Source organism: Oreochromis niloticus, linkage group LG15 (assembly GCF_001858045.2).
Source record: "Oreochromis niloticus isolate F11D_XX linkage group LG15, O_niloticus_UMD_NMBU, whole genome shotgun sequence".
Taxonomy (NCBI): domain Eukaryota; kingdom Metazoa; phylum Chordata; class Actinopteri; order Cichliformes; family Cichlidae; genus Oreochromis; species Oreochromis niloticus.
The window spans coordinates 26,977,479-26,992,859 of record NC_031980.2 but is presented as its reverse complement, the minus strand read 5'-3'; the positions used below and the strand labels follow the sequence as shown (position 1 = coordinate 26,992,859).

At 48.8% G+C, this 15,381-nt stretch overlaps 1 protein-coding gene across 3 annotated transcripts; it reads left to right on the top strand.

Annotated features, from left to right (window-relative positions):
* The first annotated feature begins 431 nt into the window (after nucleotides 1–431).
* LOC100707049 (protein Z-dependent protease inhibitor) lies at nucleotides 432–15,180 on the top strand. Of its 3 annotated transcripts, none has more exons than XM_005460232.4 (6): nucleotides 432–985; nucleotides 11,444–11,735; nucleotides 11,806–12,087; nucleotides 12,405–12,678; nucleotides 12,799–12,946; nucleotides 13,879–15,180. In XM_005460232.4, exons 1-6 carry the CDS (start codon nucleotides 932–934, stop codon nucleotides 14,059–14,061), a joined length of 1,233 nt encoding a protein of 410 aa, XP_005460289.1. In that variant the 5' UTR covers nucleotides 432–931; the 3' UTR covers nucleotides 14,062–15,180. The 3 variants fall into 3 exon arrangements, with proteins under 3 accessions (XP_005460289.1, XP_025754658.1, XP_019201184.1); XM_025898873.1 differs by lacking the exon at nucleotides 432–985 and adding an exon at nucleotides 1,054–1,076; XM_019345639.2 differs by lacking the exon at nucleotides 432–985 and adding an exon at nucleotides 1,171–1,305.
* Nucleotides 15,181–15,381: the final 201 nt, after the last annotated feature.

Here is a 15,381-nt window from a genome sequence, read left to right as displayed (position 1 = left end):
TTACGGCAGGATCAGCCTGATATTATTTGTATCCCACTGTAACTTTACTGTATAATGAGTTAGCATGTCCAAAATTTCAGGAGTAGTTATTACAAGAAGTGTTTGTCAACTAAAAATCAACATTGTTGGATACTGTTTGTCCATGATTTGGAGAGCCAAGCGCGTGCTCCCGACGCAGGGAAAACTATTTGCAGGGGAGACCTACTGGCACTTGTGCAGGTGAAGCCAAAGGGAAGATATGCTTCACCATATTTTCTAGTCTTTGGCTTGGAAGGAAGTTGGTTTGGAAACCTATTTGGCGATACTTCATCTCCTGCTTTGCGTTTGTGTGGGAGCCCCGTCAAAAACCTGTCCATTATGCTAGCAGTGTCCAAGCATTCTTTTTTTTCTTTTCATACCGCTTGCACAGTTTCACTGCCATAACAACAGGAAACCAACCCAATCTTTCAACATAGAAGCAAGCGAGTATCCCGGTGAGGATGGTACAGCCACATTTAGAAAAATAAAAAGCCATTCTTGATCAGTCTGAGAAATAAAAGTGGTAATGTGCAGATTACAACTGTTGTTTCAGGACAAACTACCGCTGTGTTATCGAGGTCGTACTTTCGGTTGTAGTAACAAGGAAGGAAACAATTTGTCTTTGGAATCATAAACACAGGGCGGAGATCAGCATGAGGACGTTGAAGAGATGGAACAGCAAGCTTCGTCTGATCAGAAGGAAAACACAAACGTAGAAGATTGGGTTTGTGCAAAACGAAATGTCTGGTAATGGACAGATGCGAGGTTATCGATGGTTACACCCTCGTGCATGAACGAGGATGGATGATGTATCACTGTGGGGCTGATCGCTTTGTTTCACTGACTCATCTACACGAGGAGGGGACAGCAGCCTTTTATCGCCACATTCCATATTGTTCTCATACCCTGTCGTATGATGGTGTTTTGTGCTTCACTGAATCAGAAAAATTCCTGTCATCTTCTCCAGGTAAGGGGCACACACTGTTACCATGGTAACTGACGCTTTCCGGAAAAGAAAAGCTTGCGTTTCTTGAACGTGATGAAGACCACAAAGCGGGGTGAGATCCTTTATGGCCGATCAGCTGATCTTATTGAGTTAAAAAAAAAAAAAATCGGTTTTTGTTTTTTTTTTTTTTTTACGTAATATAAAGTTTCGGCTTTTATTTTGAAATGGGCGTGTCGTACTCTGAGATGTAGTTTCCGGTGAGGGTCGGAATGGGAGCTGGTCGGTGATACACGTCGCGTGAAGCTTCAGATCAAAAATCAAAGATCGAAGAACAGCTGCAGGTCAGACGATGATGTCAACGTGTTTGTTTCCTGTCGGTTGTTTGTTGTTGTTTACAGCGGTAGACTGACTCGATCATCAGTAAGATTTGTGATTGTTTCCTCCGCTGTTAGTCAGCTAATCAGCGATTGATCAGTGATCGAGAATTAATTAACATTAAAAGTCTGATCAGGAAATAGAAACGAAAACAAATGACGTCATGAGATGTTAAGGGCGTGGCCCTGTGGACCGATGACGTGGTCGATCACCTGTTCATCTGATTGTTGTGATGTCGTGTTTACCTCACATGTAAGGCCCAGGGGCCCGTTCTTCGTACCTCGCTTACTACATCCAAGATCAAATGACACATCCAAGATCAAATCATCGCGCTAACTTTGAGCTCGCTAATCCGGTTCTCCGAACACACCTGTTGTTGACGATTAGTATAGCTGGATGAAGTAATCTGAGATCACTGGGTGGCTTAAAAGGGGCTACGCATCGATAGTAGAAACATTGATCGGCAACCCTGTGATTGGTCGGCGAAGATGTCGAAGGAGCGCGCTCAGTATTTCACGGCAGCAGAGCAAGAACTCTTTATTGAGGGATATCAGGAGTTTCAGAGTTTAATTAAAACGCAGGGGAACACTGCAAAGGCTGCAAAAGCAAGGAGAGAGGGCTGGCAGAAAGTTGCTGACAAATTAAACTCGTAAGTGATCCATGATATTACATTATATCATGTGATATTATATTATACCACATTATATTATATTACATCATATCCTCTTTCACATTAGAGCCACAACAGGACCCACTAGAACATGGGAAAAAGTAAAAGTGAAATATAAGAATATTCCACAGAATGGTAATATTTATCACTTATATTGCTTTTAGTCTATGACAAGAGACCCTGGAATAATCTGTTTGTTTGTTTATAACAGCAACCAAGAAAAGGGCAGAGCAAATAAAGACAGGTGGTGGTCCTGCACCCCCTCGTCACACCCCTTTTTGTACTGTGACATTTATTGACATTGTGGGTTTTTTTGTGTGTAGTTTGACATAACACTCCATCACTTTTACCTGTTCCCATGCAAGGGGTGACTGAAGCATGCACAGTAAGTCGGGAGTAAGTATATACAGTACAGTAAGTATATATATTGTAACGTTCTCAAGAACCAAACGTTTTGGTCTCAGTTTGTCCGTTTATTCGGTGACAGGCAAACAGGCCGTTAACTCCGGGGAGAGTGCTCTCATACCGCCTCACTTCAGCCCCGCAGTCACACACAACCACAAAGACCCCCCTCCCCTTCCTGCACACATTAACTCCCTTTTTCCTGCAGCACAACCAAACATGTATCTTAAAGAAATAACAACAGTGTGCAGAGATAACCAACATGTCACTGTAAAATAACATTTAACCATCGTTACACTGCCCCCCCAGCAATAAGTTCCTCGTCCCCGAGGGAACAACACAGTCTCTGAGGCGGGGTGGTAGCCTACGTTCCCTCCTTGACCTCCTGAGCCCCTGGGGTGTACACGGAGCTTCGGGGCTTTGAGGTGGAGAGTCCGAGGGAGGGGAACGCAGCTCCGGCCGGGGGTCCCTCTGTGCAGGGTCATGGGAACTCTGTACACGTCCCTCAGGGAAGGAGGGGAGGGACTGCCCTCTATAGGGGGCTATCCGGTCTCTGTGCAGCGCCACTTTCCTCCCTCTAGGAGGCAACTGCACCCTGTAAACAACTTCCCCCACTCGCTCCAGGACGCTGCAGGGCCCCACCCAGCTGCTATCCAGTTTAGGACACCGTCCTTTTTCTCTTTGGGCTGTAGACCCACACCAGCTCCCCAGCATGGAAGTGCCTCCCCTTAGTGGTGATGTCATAATTCCTCTTTTGGCGCAGGCCTGCCTTCGCCAGCTGCTCCCGGGCGTAGGAATGTGCAGAATCCAGCCGGTCCTGCAGCCTCCTTGCGTAGTCCCGGCCTGGTGGTGCCTCTGGCGCGTCCGGGGGCTTCCCAAAAGCCAACTCTGCGGGAGTTCTCAGCTCTCTCCCTAACATGAGCAGGGCAGGTGTACATTGGGTGGAGTCTTGCACTGCCGACCTGTAGGCCATGAGGATAAGGGGAAGATGGTAGTCCCAGTCCTGTTGGTGTTCTGAGGTAAGGATGGCTAGCTGCTGGGCCAGCGTCCTGTTAAACCTTTCCACCAGTCCATCGCTTTGGGGGTGAAGTGGGGTGGTGCGGGTCTTCTTAATCCCCAGGCGTTCGCACATGGCAGCAAATACCTTGGACTCAAAGTTACGCCCCTGGTCACTGTGGAGGGTCTCTGCTGTTCCAAAGCGGCTGAACATCCCCTCCACTAATACATCAGCGACAGTCTCAGCCTCCTGATCTGGGATGGCATATGCTTCCGGCCACTTGGTAAAATAGTCCATGGCCACAAGGACATAGCGGTTTCCTCTGTCTGTACGAGGAAATGGGCCCATGACGTCCACAGCTACTCGCTCCATTGGAGCTCCAGCTGGTTGCTGCTGAAGCTGAGCCCGGGACTGATCCTGTGGCCCTTTGTGCGAGGAACATGCATCACAGCTGCGGCAAAAGTCTTCCACATCTCTCCGCTGCTGACCCCAGTAGTAGCCCTGGCGGAGGCGGCGGAGGGTCTTGGACACCCCAAAGTGGCTGGAGCCAGTGCTCCCATGGCAGGCTTCCAGCACAGCTGACCTCAGCGACCTTGGCACCACAACCTGCCACCTCTCCTCCCCTGTGGCAGGATCCTTCCAGGCACGCTCCAACACCCCCTCCTTCAGCCTGAGAGCTGTAAACTTGGCCCACAGCCCCCTGGTACAGATGGAAAACCCAGTGACCTCATCCCAAAGGGGTCGCTCCTCCCTCTCCAGCCACTGCAGGACTGGCAGCAGGTCAGTGTCTTGTTCCTGCCGTGCCCTCCACTCCGCTGCATCCACCACCAGAAGAGCCCTGCAGGTGAGCTGTGTTGCTCCATCCATTGTTGTGAGTTCCCGCTCTGTCTCCTCTCGCTTCTCACAGTAACGGCAGCCAGCTGCAGCACATGGGCGGCGAGAGAGGGCGTCTGCGTTAGAATGGTGCGTCCCTGCTCTGTGCTCCACAGTGAAATTGAAGGCTTGGAGCTCTTCCAGCCAGCGAGCTACCTGTCCCTCTGGCTCCCTGAAAGACATTAGCCACTGGAGGGCGGCATGATCAGTTCTGATAACAAATGATGTGCCACACAGGTAGTACTTAAAGTGTCTCACCCCTGCCACCACGGCCAGCAGCTCTCGTCGTGTGACACAGTAGCGCCGCTCACTCCTGTTCAGGACCCGGCTGAAGTACGCCACCACCTTCTCACCTTCCGGCCCAACCTGCGACAACACAGCTCCCAGCCCCACATTGCTTGCGTCAGTGTCCAGGACAAAAGGCAGGGTGGGGTCAGGGGGGGCGAGGACTGGGGACTCCGTCAGCGATCTGCGGAGGGTGTTGAATGCCTGCTGACAGTCCTGGGTCCAGATGAAGTCACGGTCCTTCTGCAGCAGGCGGAAGAGTGGTGCAGCTATAGAGGAAAAGCCCTTCACAAACCTCCTGTAATAAGACGCCAGTCCTAGGAAGCTTTTGAGCTGTTTCTGGTCCGCTGGTGTGGGCCACTCAGTAATGGTGTGAATTTTCTCCTCCAAAGTGCCGATGCCCTCCTGACCCAGCTTGTGGCCCAGAAACTCCACCTCCCTCCTCATGAAGTGGCACTTGTCGGGGTGCAGCTTCAGGCCTGCAGCTGCCACCCTCCCCAACACTTGTCTCAGGGCATCCAGGGCAGCATCAAAGGAGCTCCCGTGTACTAGAAGGTCATCCAGGTAGACCAGACACCGTTGGCGTGGGACACCAGCCAGCACACTGTCCATCAGCCTCTCAAAGGTAGCAGGAGCGTTACAAAGACCAAAGCTCAGGACTTTGAACTGCCATAGTCCCCTGTTGGTGCAGAAGGCTGTCTTCGGTCTGGACTCAGGGGACAGTGGCACCTGCCAGTAGCCACTCCGCAGGTCAAGGGTGGAGAACCAGGAGGATCCGGCTACTAAATCGAGAGACTCGTCAATCCTGGGAAGGGGGTAAGAGTCCTTTTTTGTCACTTTGTTGAGTGGTCTGTAGTCCACACAGAAACGCATCCTTGGGCTGTTTTTCTTAGGCACCATCACCACAGCGGAGGCCCACGGGCTATCAGATGGCTCTATGATGCCCGCCTTCATCATTTCACACAACTCTCTGTCAGCAGCCTCCTGATGAGCCAGGGGCAGGCGGCGGGGGCGCACTTTAATAGGCTGGGCATCCCCGGTCTCAATGACGTGCTCTACCAAGTGTGTCAAGCCAACATCACTTTCTTTCAGGGCAAAAATGTCACTAAACTCTCTTAGTACCTGCCATAGACTCTCTTGCTGCTGTGGAGTCAGCCCCTCACAGTTCTTTGACCAGATGCTCCTCACTGCTGAGAGCCTCTCCTCCTCCCCCGCTCGCTGTTCTGCTGGCGGGTCTGCGGGGGTCTCCGAGGTGGAGGTGGATGCTGCGGCAGATGCTGGGCAGACCGGGGGAGGAATAAGCTGCACCTTCTTCCCATCAGGGAGTATGAGGAAGCCTTTGCCCAGGTCCAGTACACCACCAATGGCTCGCAAAAAATCCAGCCCAAGGATGCAGGCGTCCTGCACGTCAGCCACCCAGGCAGCATAAGGCACACCGAGGTCCCCCACCTTAAACTGGAACACTCCCCTCCCTCTAATTGGGGCCAGATCCCCGGTCACAGTCTTAAGTCGCACATTAGTCGGTTGCACAGCAGCTCCGGTTGGGACGACATCGGGTCGGACCAGCGTTGCATTGGACCCCGTGTCCAGAAGGGCCGTACAGGAAACCCCCGCAATCATCACTGGAACATGGCAAAAGTCGCCAACCTGGGTCCAGCCCACAGCGATGACCGCACTGGGTGGAAATGGCGGTGGTGTGGGGATGTCGTACTCCCTGGCCCGTGTACTCCCACCTACACGGGCCTGTGGGCGTTTCCCTGAACCACTGCAAGCTTGGGGCACTGCCTGATGAGGTGTCCAACTTGTCCACATCCCCAGCAGCTCTGTGGTCGGCGGCGTGGGCTAGCCCGAGGGGAAGGCGACTGCAGAGAAGCCATCTGAACCAAACTGCACGGGCCCGCCGGCATCTCCATCTGCTCCGCAGGTGCTGACATAGCCCTCACCACATGTGTGTCATCAGCGCCCCCAGAGGATCCTGCAAGCATCTCCCTCTCCAACGCTAGCTCCAGGGCCACACTGAGCGTGGCCGGTCGAGCAAGCTGAGTTTGCATACGGAGCTCTTTAGGGCGCAGGGCCTGCAGGAACTGGTCCCGAGCTAACTCCGCCTGCACTGATGGTGGCATGCTGTCATACGCCCTCCGGCAAAGACACTCGACTTCATGGGCCAAAATGCGAAGGGGCTCTCCTGGCAATCTGCGTCTGTTGTGGAACTCCGACCTCAGGCACAAAGCCAATTGGAGAGCTTTATGTTCCTCAGACCAGCCAGCTGCAACAGCTAACAGCTCAAACTGTGCAATAAACACTTCCCATGGCGTCTTGCCGCCGAACTTAGGCGTTTTTATGTTCGCGGCAGCTTGCTGGGCGCCGCCATGTTTGTTTACATCACGTGACGGCGCGCCAAGCGAGGTCGACTCCCCCCCACCGGAATCGCGGCCACGGTGCGAAAATGTCCCGAGCCTAGTCAAACCTGGAGAAAATCCAGCCTCAGCAGACAGCCGCAGCGCCGTTTCCCTCACTCTATGGGCAGGCGAGCGTGGACGAACCTCCCTCTCCTCCCTCTCCTCCGTCTCCCTCTTAATCTTGTCCGGCAACATCCTCCGGTCTCGTGACGGTCAGCGTCGCCAGCAACAGGTTGTCGGGCATTTCAGGCGGACGTTCTTCACTTCTGACACCAGTGTAACGTTCTCAAGAACCAAACGTTTTGGTCTCAGTTTGTCCGTTTATTCGGTGACAGGCAAACAGGCCGTTAACTCCGGGGAGAGTGCTCTCATACCGCCTCTCTTCAGCCCCGCAGTCACACACAACCACAAAGACCCCCCTCCCCTTCCTGCACACATTAACTCCCTTTTTCCTGCAGCACAACCAAACATGTATCTTAAAGAAATAACAACAGTGTGCAGAGATAACCAACATGTCACTGTAAAATAACATTTAACCATCGTTACAATATATATATATATATATATATATATATATATGAAAAAAAAAAAAAAAACACCCAGCACGCCCCTGCGGGCGGTTTATCCTTCAAGCTCGGGTCCTCTACCAGAGGCCTGGGAGCTTGAGGGTCCTGCGCAGTATCTTAGCTGTTCCCAGGACTGCGCTCTTCTGGACAGAGATCTCCGATGTTGTTCCCGGGATCTGCTGGAGCCACTCGCCTAGCTTGGGAGTCACCGCACCTAGTGCTCCGATTACCACGGGGACCACAGTTACCTTCACCCTCCACATCCTCTCGAGCTCTTCTCTGAGCCCTTGGTATTTCTCCAGCTTCTCGTGTTCCTTCTTCCTGATGTTGCTGTCATTCGGAACCGCTACATCGATCACTACGGCCGTCTTCTTCTGTTTGTCTACCACCACTATGTCCGGTTGGTTAGCCACCACCATTTTGTCCGTCTGTATCTGGAAGTCCCACAGGATCTTAGCTCGGTCATTCTCCATCACCCTTGGGGGCGTCTCCCATTTTGACCTTGGGACTTCCAGGTTATACTCGGCACAGATGTTCCTGTACACTATGCCGGCCACTTGGTTATGGCGTTCCATGTATGCCTTGCCTGCTAGCATCTTGCACCCTGCTGTTATGTGCTGGATTGTCTCTGGGGCATCTTTACACAGCCTGCACCTGGGGTCTTGCCTGGTGTGATAGACCCCAGCCTCTATGGATCTTGTACTCAGAGCTTGTTCTTGTGCTGCCATGATTAGTGCCTCTGTGCTGTCTTTCAGTCCAGCTTTGTCCAGCCACTGGTAGGATTTCTGGATATCAGCCACCTCCTCTATCTGCCGGTGGTACATACCGTGCAGGGGCCTGTCCTTCCATGATGGTTCCTCGCCTTCCTCCTCTTTCTTGGGTTTCTGCTGCCTGAGGTATTCACTGAGCACACTGTCAGTTGGGGCCATCTTCGTGATGTATTCGTGGATGTTTCTTGTCTCATCCTGGACTGTGGTGCTGACACTCACCAGTCCCCGGCCCCCTTCCTTCCGCTTAGCGTACAACCTCAGGGTGCTGGACTTGGGGTGAAACCCTCCATGCATGGTAAGGAGCTTTCTTGTCTTGATGTCAGTGGCTTCTATCTCCTCCTTTGGCCAGCCTATTACCCCAGCAGGGTACCTGATCACGGGCAGGGCGTAGGTGTTGATTGCCCGGATCTTGTTCTTACCGTTCAGCTGACTCCTCAGGACTTGCCTGACCCTCTGCAGGTACTTGGTGGTTGCAGCTTTCCTAGCGGCCTCTTCATGGTTCCCATTCGCCTGTGGGATCCCCAGGTACTTGTAACTGTCCTCTATGTATATATATATACATATATATATATATATATATCTATACAGAGAGAGAGAGAGAGAGGAAGAAAGTAAATAATACCCTCACGGGAGAATCGATATCTCTCTATGAGCACACCGTCGCGCTGAGCTAAAGGATCCTGTCTATCCCGCATTATACGCTAAATTCTGTAAACTCTCCTTATCAATCTTGCACCTTCCTTGCTCGCGTACAAACGGACAGGACATGGCTGCGACAGACTTCCCAAATCCACCTTCGCTTTTATAGTCGTGGTCTCTCATCTTGATTGCACGTAGTAATTTACTATTACTACTCTAAAATATGAATTACATCTGACATGATCTACTACATGTAATAGAATGATTAATAGTACATTTCCCTTTTTTTCGGAAATGACCTGTATGTATCTGTATGAAATCAATAAAAGAATCAAATGCTGCATTATCTTTAGTTACATTGATAATATTTATTTATGGTAAAACAGTGGCAACATATCGCTCTTGCTTTCATATAACTGCAGCGGACATACCTGAGTGGCCGCGATCTAATCCTGTTTACATAAAGTAAGCCTGCTCCCGAGCAGGTTTACGCTTACGGATCTGTTGCTATGACAGCAAGTCCCGGATGAGCTTCGGAGAACCGAACGATCCAAGATCGCGCGAAATCGTCAACATTCAAATCCGGCTAACTTACTTAGTGAGGTACGAAGAACGGGCCCCAGGTAAACGGCACAGGGGTCCGTTCTTCGTACCTCGCTAAGTAAGTTAGCTGGATTTGATTGTTGACGATTTCGCGCGATCTTGGATCGTTCGGTTCTCCGAAGCTCATCCGGGACTTGCTGTCATAGCAACAGATCCGTAAGCGTAAACCTGCTCGGGAGCAGGCTTACTTTACGTAAACAGGATTAGATCGCGGCCACTCAGGTATGTCCGCTTCATTTATACGAAAGCAACAGCGATATTTCTCCACTGTTTTTCCATAAATAAATATTATCAATGTAACTAAAGATAATGCAGTATTTGATTCTTTTATTGATATCATACAGATACATACAGGTCATTTCCTAAAAAAAGGGAAATGTACTATTAATAATTCTATTTCATGTATTTGATTATTTCAGATGTAATTCATATTTTAGAGTAGTAATAGTAAAACACTTCGTGTAATCAAGATGAGAGACCACGGCTATAAAAGCGAAGGTGGATTTGGGAAGTCTGTCGCAGCCATGTCCTGTCCATTTGTACGCGAGCAACCCATTGCGGAAGGTGCAAGATTGATAAGGAGAGTTTTCAGAATTCAGCGTATATTGCGGGATAGACAGGATCCTTTAGCTTCTCTCTCTCTCTCTCTCTCTCTCTCTCTCTCTCACACTCACACACACACACACACACACTCTCTCTCTCTCTCTCTCTATAGATATAGATATATATAAGATATAGATATATATAAGATATAGATATATATAAGATATATATAGATATATATATAGATATATATATATCTCCCAACTTACTGTGCATGCTTCAGTCACCCCTTGCATGGGAACAGGTAAAAGTGATGGAGTGTTATGTAAAACTACACACAAAGGGTGGCTGTAGCTCAGGTGGTAGAGCAGGTCACCTACTGATCGGAAGGTTGGTGGTTCGATTCCTGGCTTCCCCTACTCTGCATGCCAAATATCCTTGGGCAAGATACTAACCCCAAATTGCTCTCCGATGCATCCATCGGAGTATGAATGTGTGTGAATGTTAGTTAAAAGAAGCACTTAGACAAATGTGCTTGGGCGAATGGGTGTGAATGGGTGAATGCACAAGTTGTGTAAAGCGCTTTGAGTGCTCAGAAGAGTAGAAAAGCGCTATATAAGAACCAGTCCATTTACCATTTACAAAAAACCCACAATGTCAATAAATGTCACAGTACAAAAAGCCGGGGTGTGACGAGGGGGTGCAGGACCACCACCTGTCTTTATTTGCTCTGCCCTTATCTTTGTTGCTGTTATAAACAAACAGATTATTTCAGGGTCTCTTTTCAAGAGACTAAAAGCAATATAAGTGATAAATATTACCATTCTGTAGAATATTCTTATATTTCACTTTTACTTGTTCCCATGTTCTAGTGGGTCCTGTTGTGGCTCTAATGTGAAAGAGGATATAATGTAATATAATATAATAAATTACTTACGAGTTTAATTTGTCAGCAACTTTCTGCCAGCCCTCTCTCCTTGCTTTTGCAGCCTTTGCAGTGTTCCCTTGCGTTTTAATTAAACTCTGAAACTCCTGAAATCCCTCAATCAAGAGTTCTTGCTCTGCTGCCGAAAAATACTGAGCGCGCTCCTTCGACATCTTCGCCGACCAATCAAAGGGTTGCCGATCAATGTTTCTACTATCGATGCGTAGCCCCTTTTAAGCCACCCAGTGATCTCAGATTACTTCATCCAGCTATACTAATCGTCAACAACAGGTGTGTTCGGAGAACCGGATTAGCGAGCTCAAAGTTGGCGCGATGATTTGATCTTGGATGTGTCATTTGATCTTGGATGTAGTAAGCGAGGTACGAAGAATGGACCCCAGGTTCAGGCTTCTCTGTTTATCTAACATGCAGGACGCCATGACTCACCTGAGCCCCATCTCATTGGTCAGCATTGTCCTTGCCCTCCTGCTAAGCCCCGCCTCCTCTGAGACCAGTGCTCTGCAGGACCTGATCAGCAGGAACGCGGACTTTGGTGCCCGTCTGTACCGAGCACTCGCCGACCGCACTGACGAGAACGTCCTGTTGTGTCCGTTCACTTTGTCTGCTGCTCTGACAGTGCTGCTGAGTGCCACCAACGGACAGACCCGCGAGCAGTTGCAGGCGGGACTCACGCTGACTGGGCTGGAAGCTCAGACACTCCCAGGTGGGTTTAAGGTCAAGGGTCACCAGATTCTGGTTGTGGTTCAGGTTCTAAGTGGTGCCTCTGTGCTCAGATGTGTTTCAGGCTCTGAGGAACGCCATTCCGACAGTCTCTCTGCAGCAGGGTGCGGCCATCTTCCCCTCTCAGAGTGTCCAGGTGGCCTCATCCTACCTGAACCTGGTTCAGACCAAGCTCGGAGGCACAGTTCAGGGCGTGGACTACACAGAGGCTTACGAAGCCGTCAAGACCATCAACCACTGGGCGCTGGAGCAGACCGTAGACCAGGTCCAGGATTTCATTTCTGAAGTGGACCATCAGACCCAGCTGCTGCTTGCCGCCGTTACCGCCTACCGAGGTATGTATCATCTGCCAGAGGGTGGGACTTAGAGTGTTGAAGCAGTCCTGCGAAGCTCCGCTGACTACACCTCCTCAGTCTTTGAACTAAGGTGTGACGGCTCTTTTGATTGTCCCCTGTTCTTGGTCCACGCTCTGCTGGTACGCCGATAGCATGGAGCCCGCATCAACATGCTTAAAATCTCCACACCAATGAAAGTGTCAGGACGTTAATACCATAGGTCACTCACAGTCCTGTGCTTGACTCCTCTGCTGGACGTCAGAAGAACTGCAGCTTGTCTCAATAATGTGTTTAAATAAAGTTTCTGTGTGTTTCAGCAAGCTTCACTCCGCCCTTTAATGCGTCGTCCACTCAGGACGAGCGGTTCTACGTGGATAGCTATCATGTCGTCATGGTTCCCATGATGTTCAGGGCCGATAAGTACTTGCTGGCGTACGATGCTGCGGTGAAGGCTGGCGTGCTGAAGCTGCCGATGACAGACGGCGCAGCCATGTTGGCCGTTCTTCCCGATGAAGGCGTGGACGTCACTGCCGTGGAGGAGGAAGTTACGGCTGATAAGATCCAGGCCTGGATCCGCCAGCTGAAGAAGACGTGAGGCCCCTTTCCTTTCCTTTCCTTTCCCTCCTTCCTCTCCTGTTCTTCCTTCCTTTTCTTCCTCCCACTGGCTTCTTCATTAAAACCAGGAAATAAATGTTCTTCTTTTGTAAACAGGAAATTGGAGGTGCAGTTTCCTCGCTTCATATTGGAGCGTTCATACTCACTTAAGGATGCACTGCAGACTCTTGACATCACCCAGGTGTTTCAGGACAACGCTGACCTCAGCAACATGGGTGGAGCTGAAGGGTCCAAACTTAAACAGGTGAGTGTCTGCCACATTAAGAGCTGTTTGGACATGAGGCATCTCCACCTGGAGGGGGGTTGTGATGTCATCAAAGGGCAGAGTTCAGAATAAAGTCTCTTTATGGTTACACCTGTAATTCCAGGTGTTGGAGCTATTTATTCTTTATTTTTATTATTTTTGAAATTTGTTGAAGCTTGTTGTTGGTTTACATATATTTTTGGGATATTTACTAGTTTAATTTGTAGGTTAATACTTCTTTTTTTTGTTTTGTTGTTTATCTTGTTAAGTCAGCTAGGAAGAACTGTAGTGCCATTTTCTGTAAGTAAAGGGACTGGTATAGGACCAGCATTCACTGGGGTGGGCCTATGGTTTTTTTTACGAGTTTTTCCTTCCCACTGTTGCCAAAGTGGCGTCATATGACTGTTGGGTTTTTCTCTGTATGTATTATTGTAGGGTCTACCTTACAATATAAAGCACCTTGAGGTGACCGTTGCTGAGATTTGGCACTGTATAAATTAAATTGAATTAAATTAAATTAAAAAAAAACAAGAGCCTGGAGCGTCTAACATCCAGGCAAAAGGGGTAAAAAGTTGCTGGTCAATCACTTTCTATGTGATCACAAGCGTCCCCTGGGTCATCCTCCTTTCTAAAACACAGGACTGAGCCCTGAACTGTGGTCAGAGGTCAGGAAGCCCTTTTCACCACCAAATTTCATAAAGGACTAGAAACCTTTTTGCCCTCAGTTATCTCCTTCAAGTTGCCATTACAGAGAATACAGGTTTAAGTCATTTCAGTGTTTGCTTCACTTTTCAGACCCAGACATTACGTCCATATTTTAGAGTGTTCATTGTCACAACAGAGATTTGATCACCTGGTGACAACATCTGTGCTTATTTATTCAGGAAAGGTTTAAATATTCGAGATTCTGCTGTGGTTTCTTCTCCTCTCAGGTGTATCATAAGTCCGTCATCTCTGTCGAAGAGAGCAGCAGTGACACCAGCACCGGAGATGCCGTGTTCTCCTCACCTCCTCCTCGACTGACGTTCAACAGACCCTTCATCTTCATCATCTACCATCAAAGCACCAGTGGCCTGATGTTCATTGGCCGAGTCAACGACCCCACCCACAAATAAATGGGACCACACACCAACCCACAGCCTCCACCGCGGCAAACAGTCCACCCCCCGTCCCATCTTCTAATAATGTCCTGTGATAAATATTAGCTAGATATTGTCATTTAATAACAGCGATTTACATTATTAACTCTGTTAGTGTCCCATTAGCGGCTTGTCTGTAACATTCTCTCTGACATCTGACTGTAACTACATCTTTATCATCATCAATAAGAGCACAGTCACACTAGGAAAAACAATGGTTGCAGATCACGGTGTGACCGTGTGCAGTCACCTTGTGATCTTTGTGAACCTTTGAGATGGTCACTTTGAAGACACAAATTAGTTATTAGAGGAACCACTCCTACTCAGCTGCTGTCTTCAGGCCAACATTGGTGGATTAAGATGTGATAAAGCGGTGATCAATTAGTAAGAATATTTTCATATTTTGGAGTTCTGTATCCACAGTAAGAAAGCTTCGCTATGAGGGCATCTCTAAAGAATTACTAGGTAAATGGTTCTGGAGCTACTATAATGGGCCCATAGAGAAGAACAGACACACTCCTGAATGATAGAATCAACACCTGTGGTCCATGGTGCTGTGATACAGAGCTGAGTCATTTTCATATTAACCCTCAGACTCTTAAAGTCTGCCGTTGATCTCAGTGAATGGAGCAAGACTCCTCCTTCCCAAGTTCATAGTTGAGGCGCGGCAGGAATGCTGAAGAAAAATCCTTCATTAATGCGGTCTGTTTTCTTAAGAATCTACTGAGTATAAATTTTATCACTTCTTTCTTTAAACTGGCCGCATTTTCTATTGTTGCAGTTGGACACATACATGTCACAGCTGGATTTAGTTCTTGTGTGTTAAACATTTCTCTTGTATTTGGAGAATGCGTAAGTCTTTGCACGCATTAATTGAACCCATTTAAAATATCGTGACGTTCAAACATTCTAAAACACTGACATGGCCACATTAATAGCTGCATGTTGGCAGAGATACATTATGCATTAGGGCCTATTGAGGGAAGTAAAAGAAGGAAATATGAATGTAGCTCTGTGTGTGCACACACGTTTTGTTGTGTACTGATCTCTGTGAAGAATAAAGCACTTTTAAAGCCGCTCTGCTCTAAAAGACAATAGGACCTTGCATCCACAGTGTGTTGGGATTCTCCTCCCTCCCCGTGATGCTCCATCAAGTTCAGTTTTGTTCAGTTTAAGTCAAATCCCGGTATTTGTCTTGATGCATGCTCAATCATCTAGGTAAGGAAATCCCCAAAAAGTTGATTCTGTTCGTCTGGACGTTTTCAGTGGGAGAAACGTTTCATCATCATAAGGTGA

What these genes read in the sequence shown, in the direction of transcription:
- LOC100707049 (XM_005460232.4), top strand. Translation starts at nt 932, where the DNA reads ATGATGGTGTTTTGTGCTTCACTGAATCAGAAAAATTCCTGTCATCTT. An exon ending in GGAAGCTCAGACACTCCCAG is followed by an intron (nt 11,736 to 11,805) that starts GTGGGTTTAAGG and finishes CTCTGTGCTCAG; the next exon opens with ATGTGTTTCAGGCTCTGAGG. An exon ending in CGCCGTTACCGCCTACCGAG is followed by an intron (nt 12,088 to 12,404) that starts GTATGTATCATC and finishes TGTGTGTTTCAG; the next exon opens with CAAGCTTCACTCCGCCCTTT.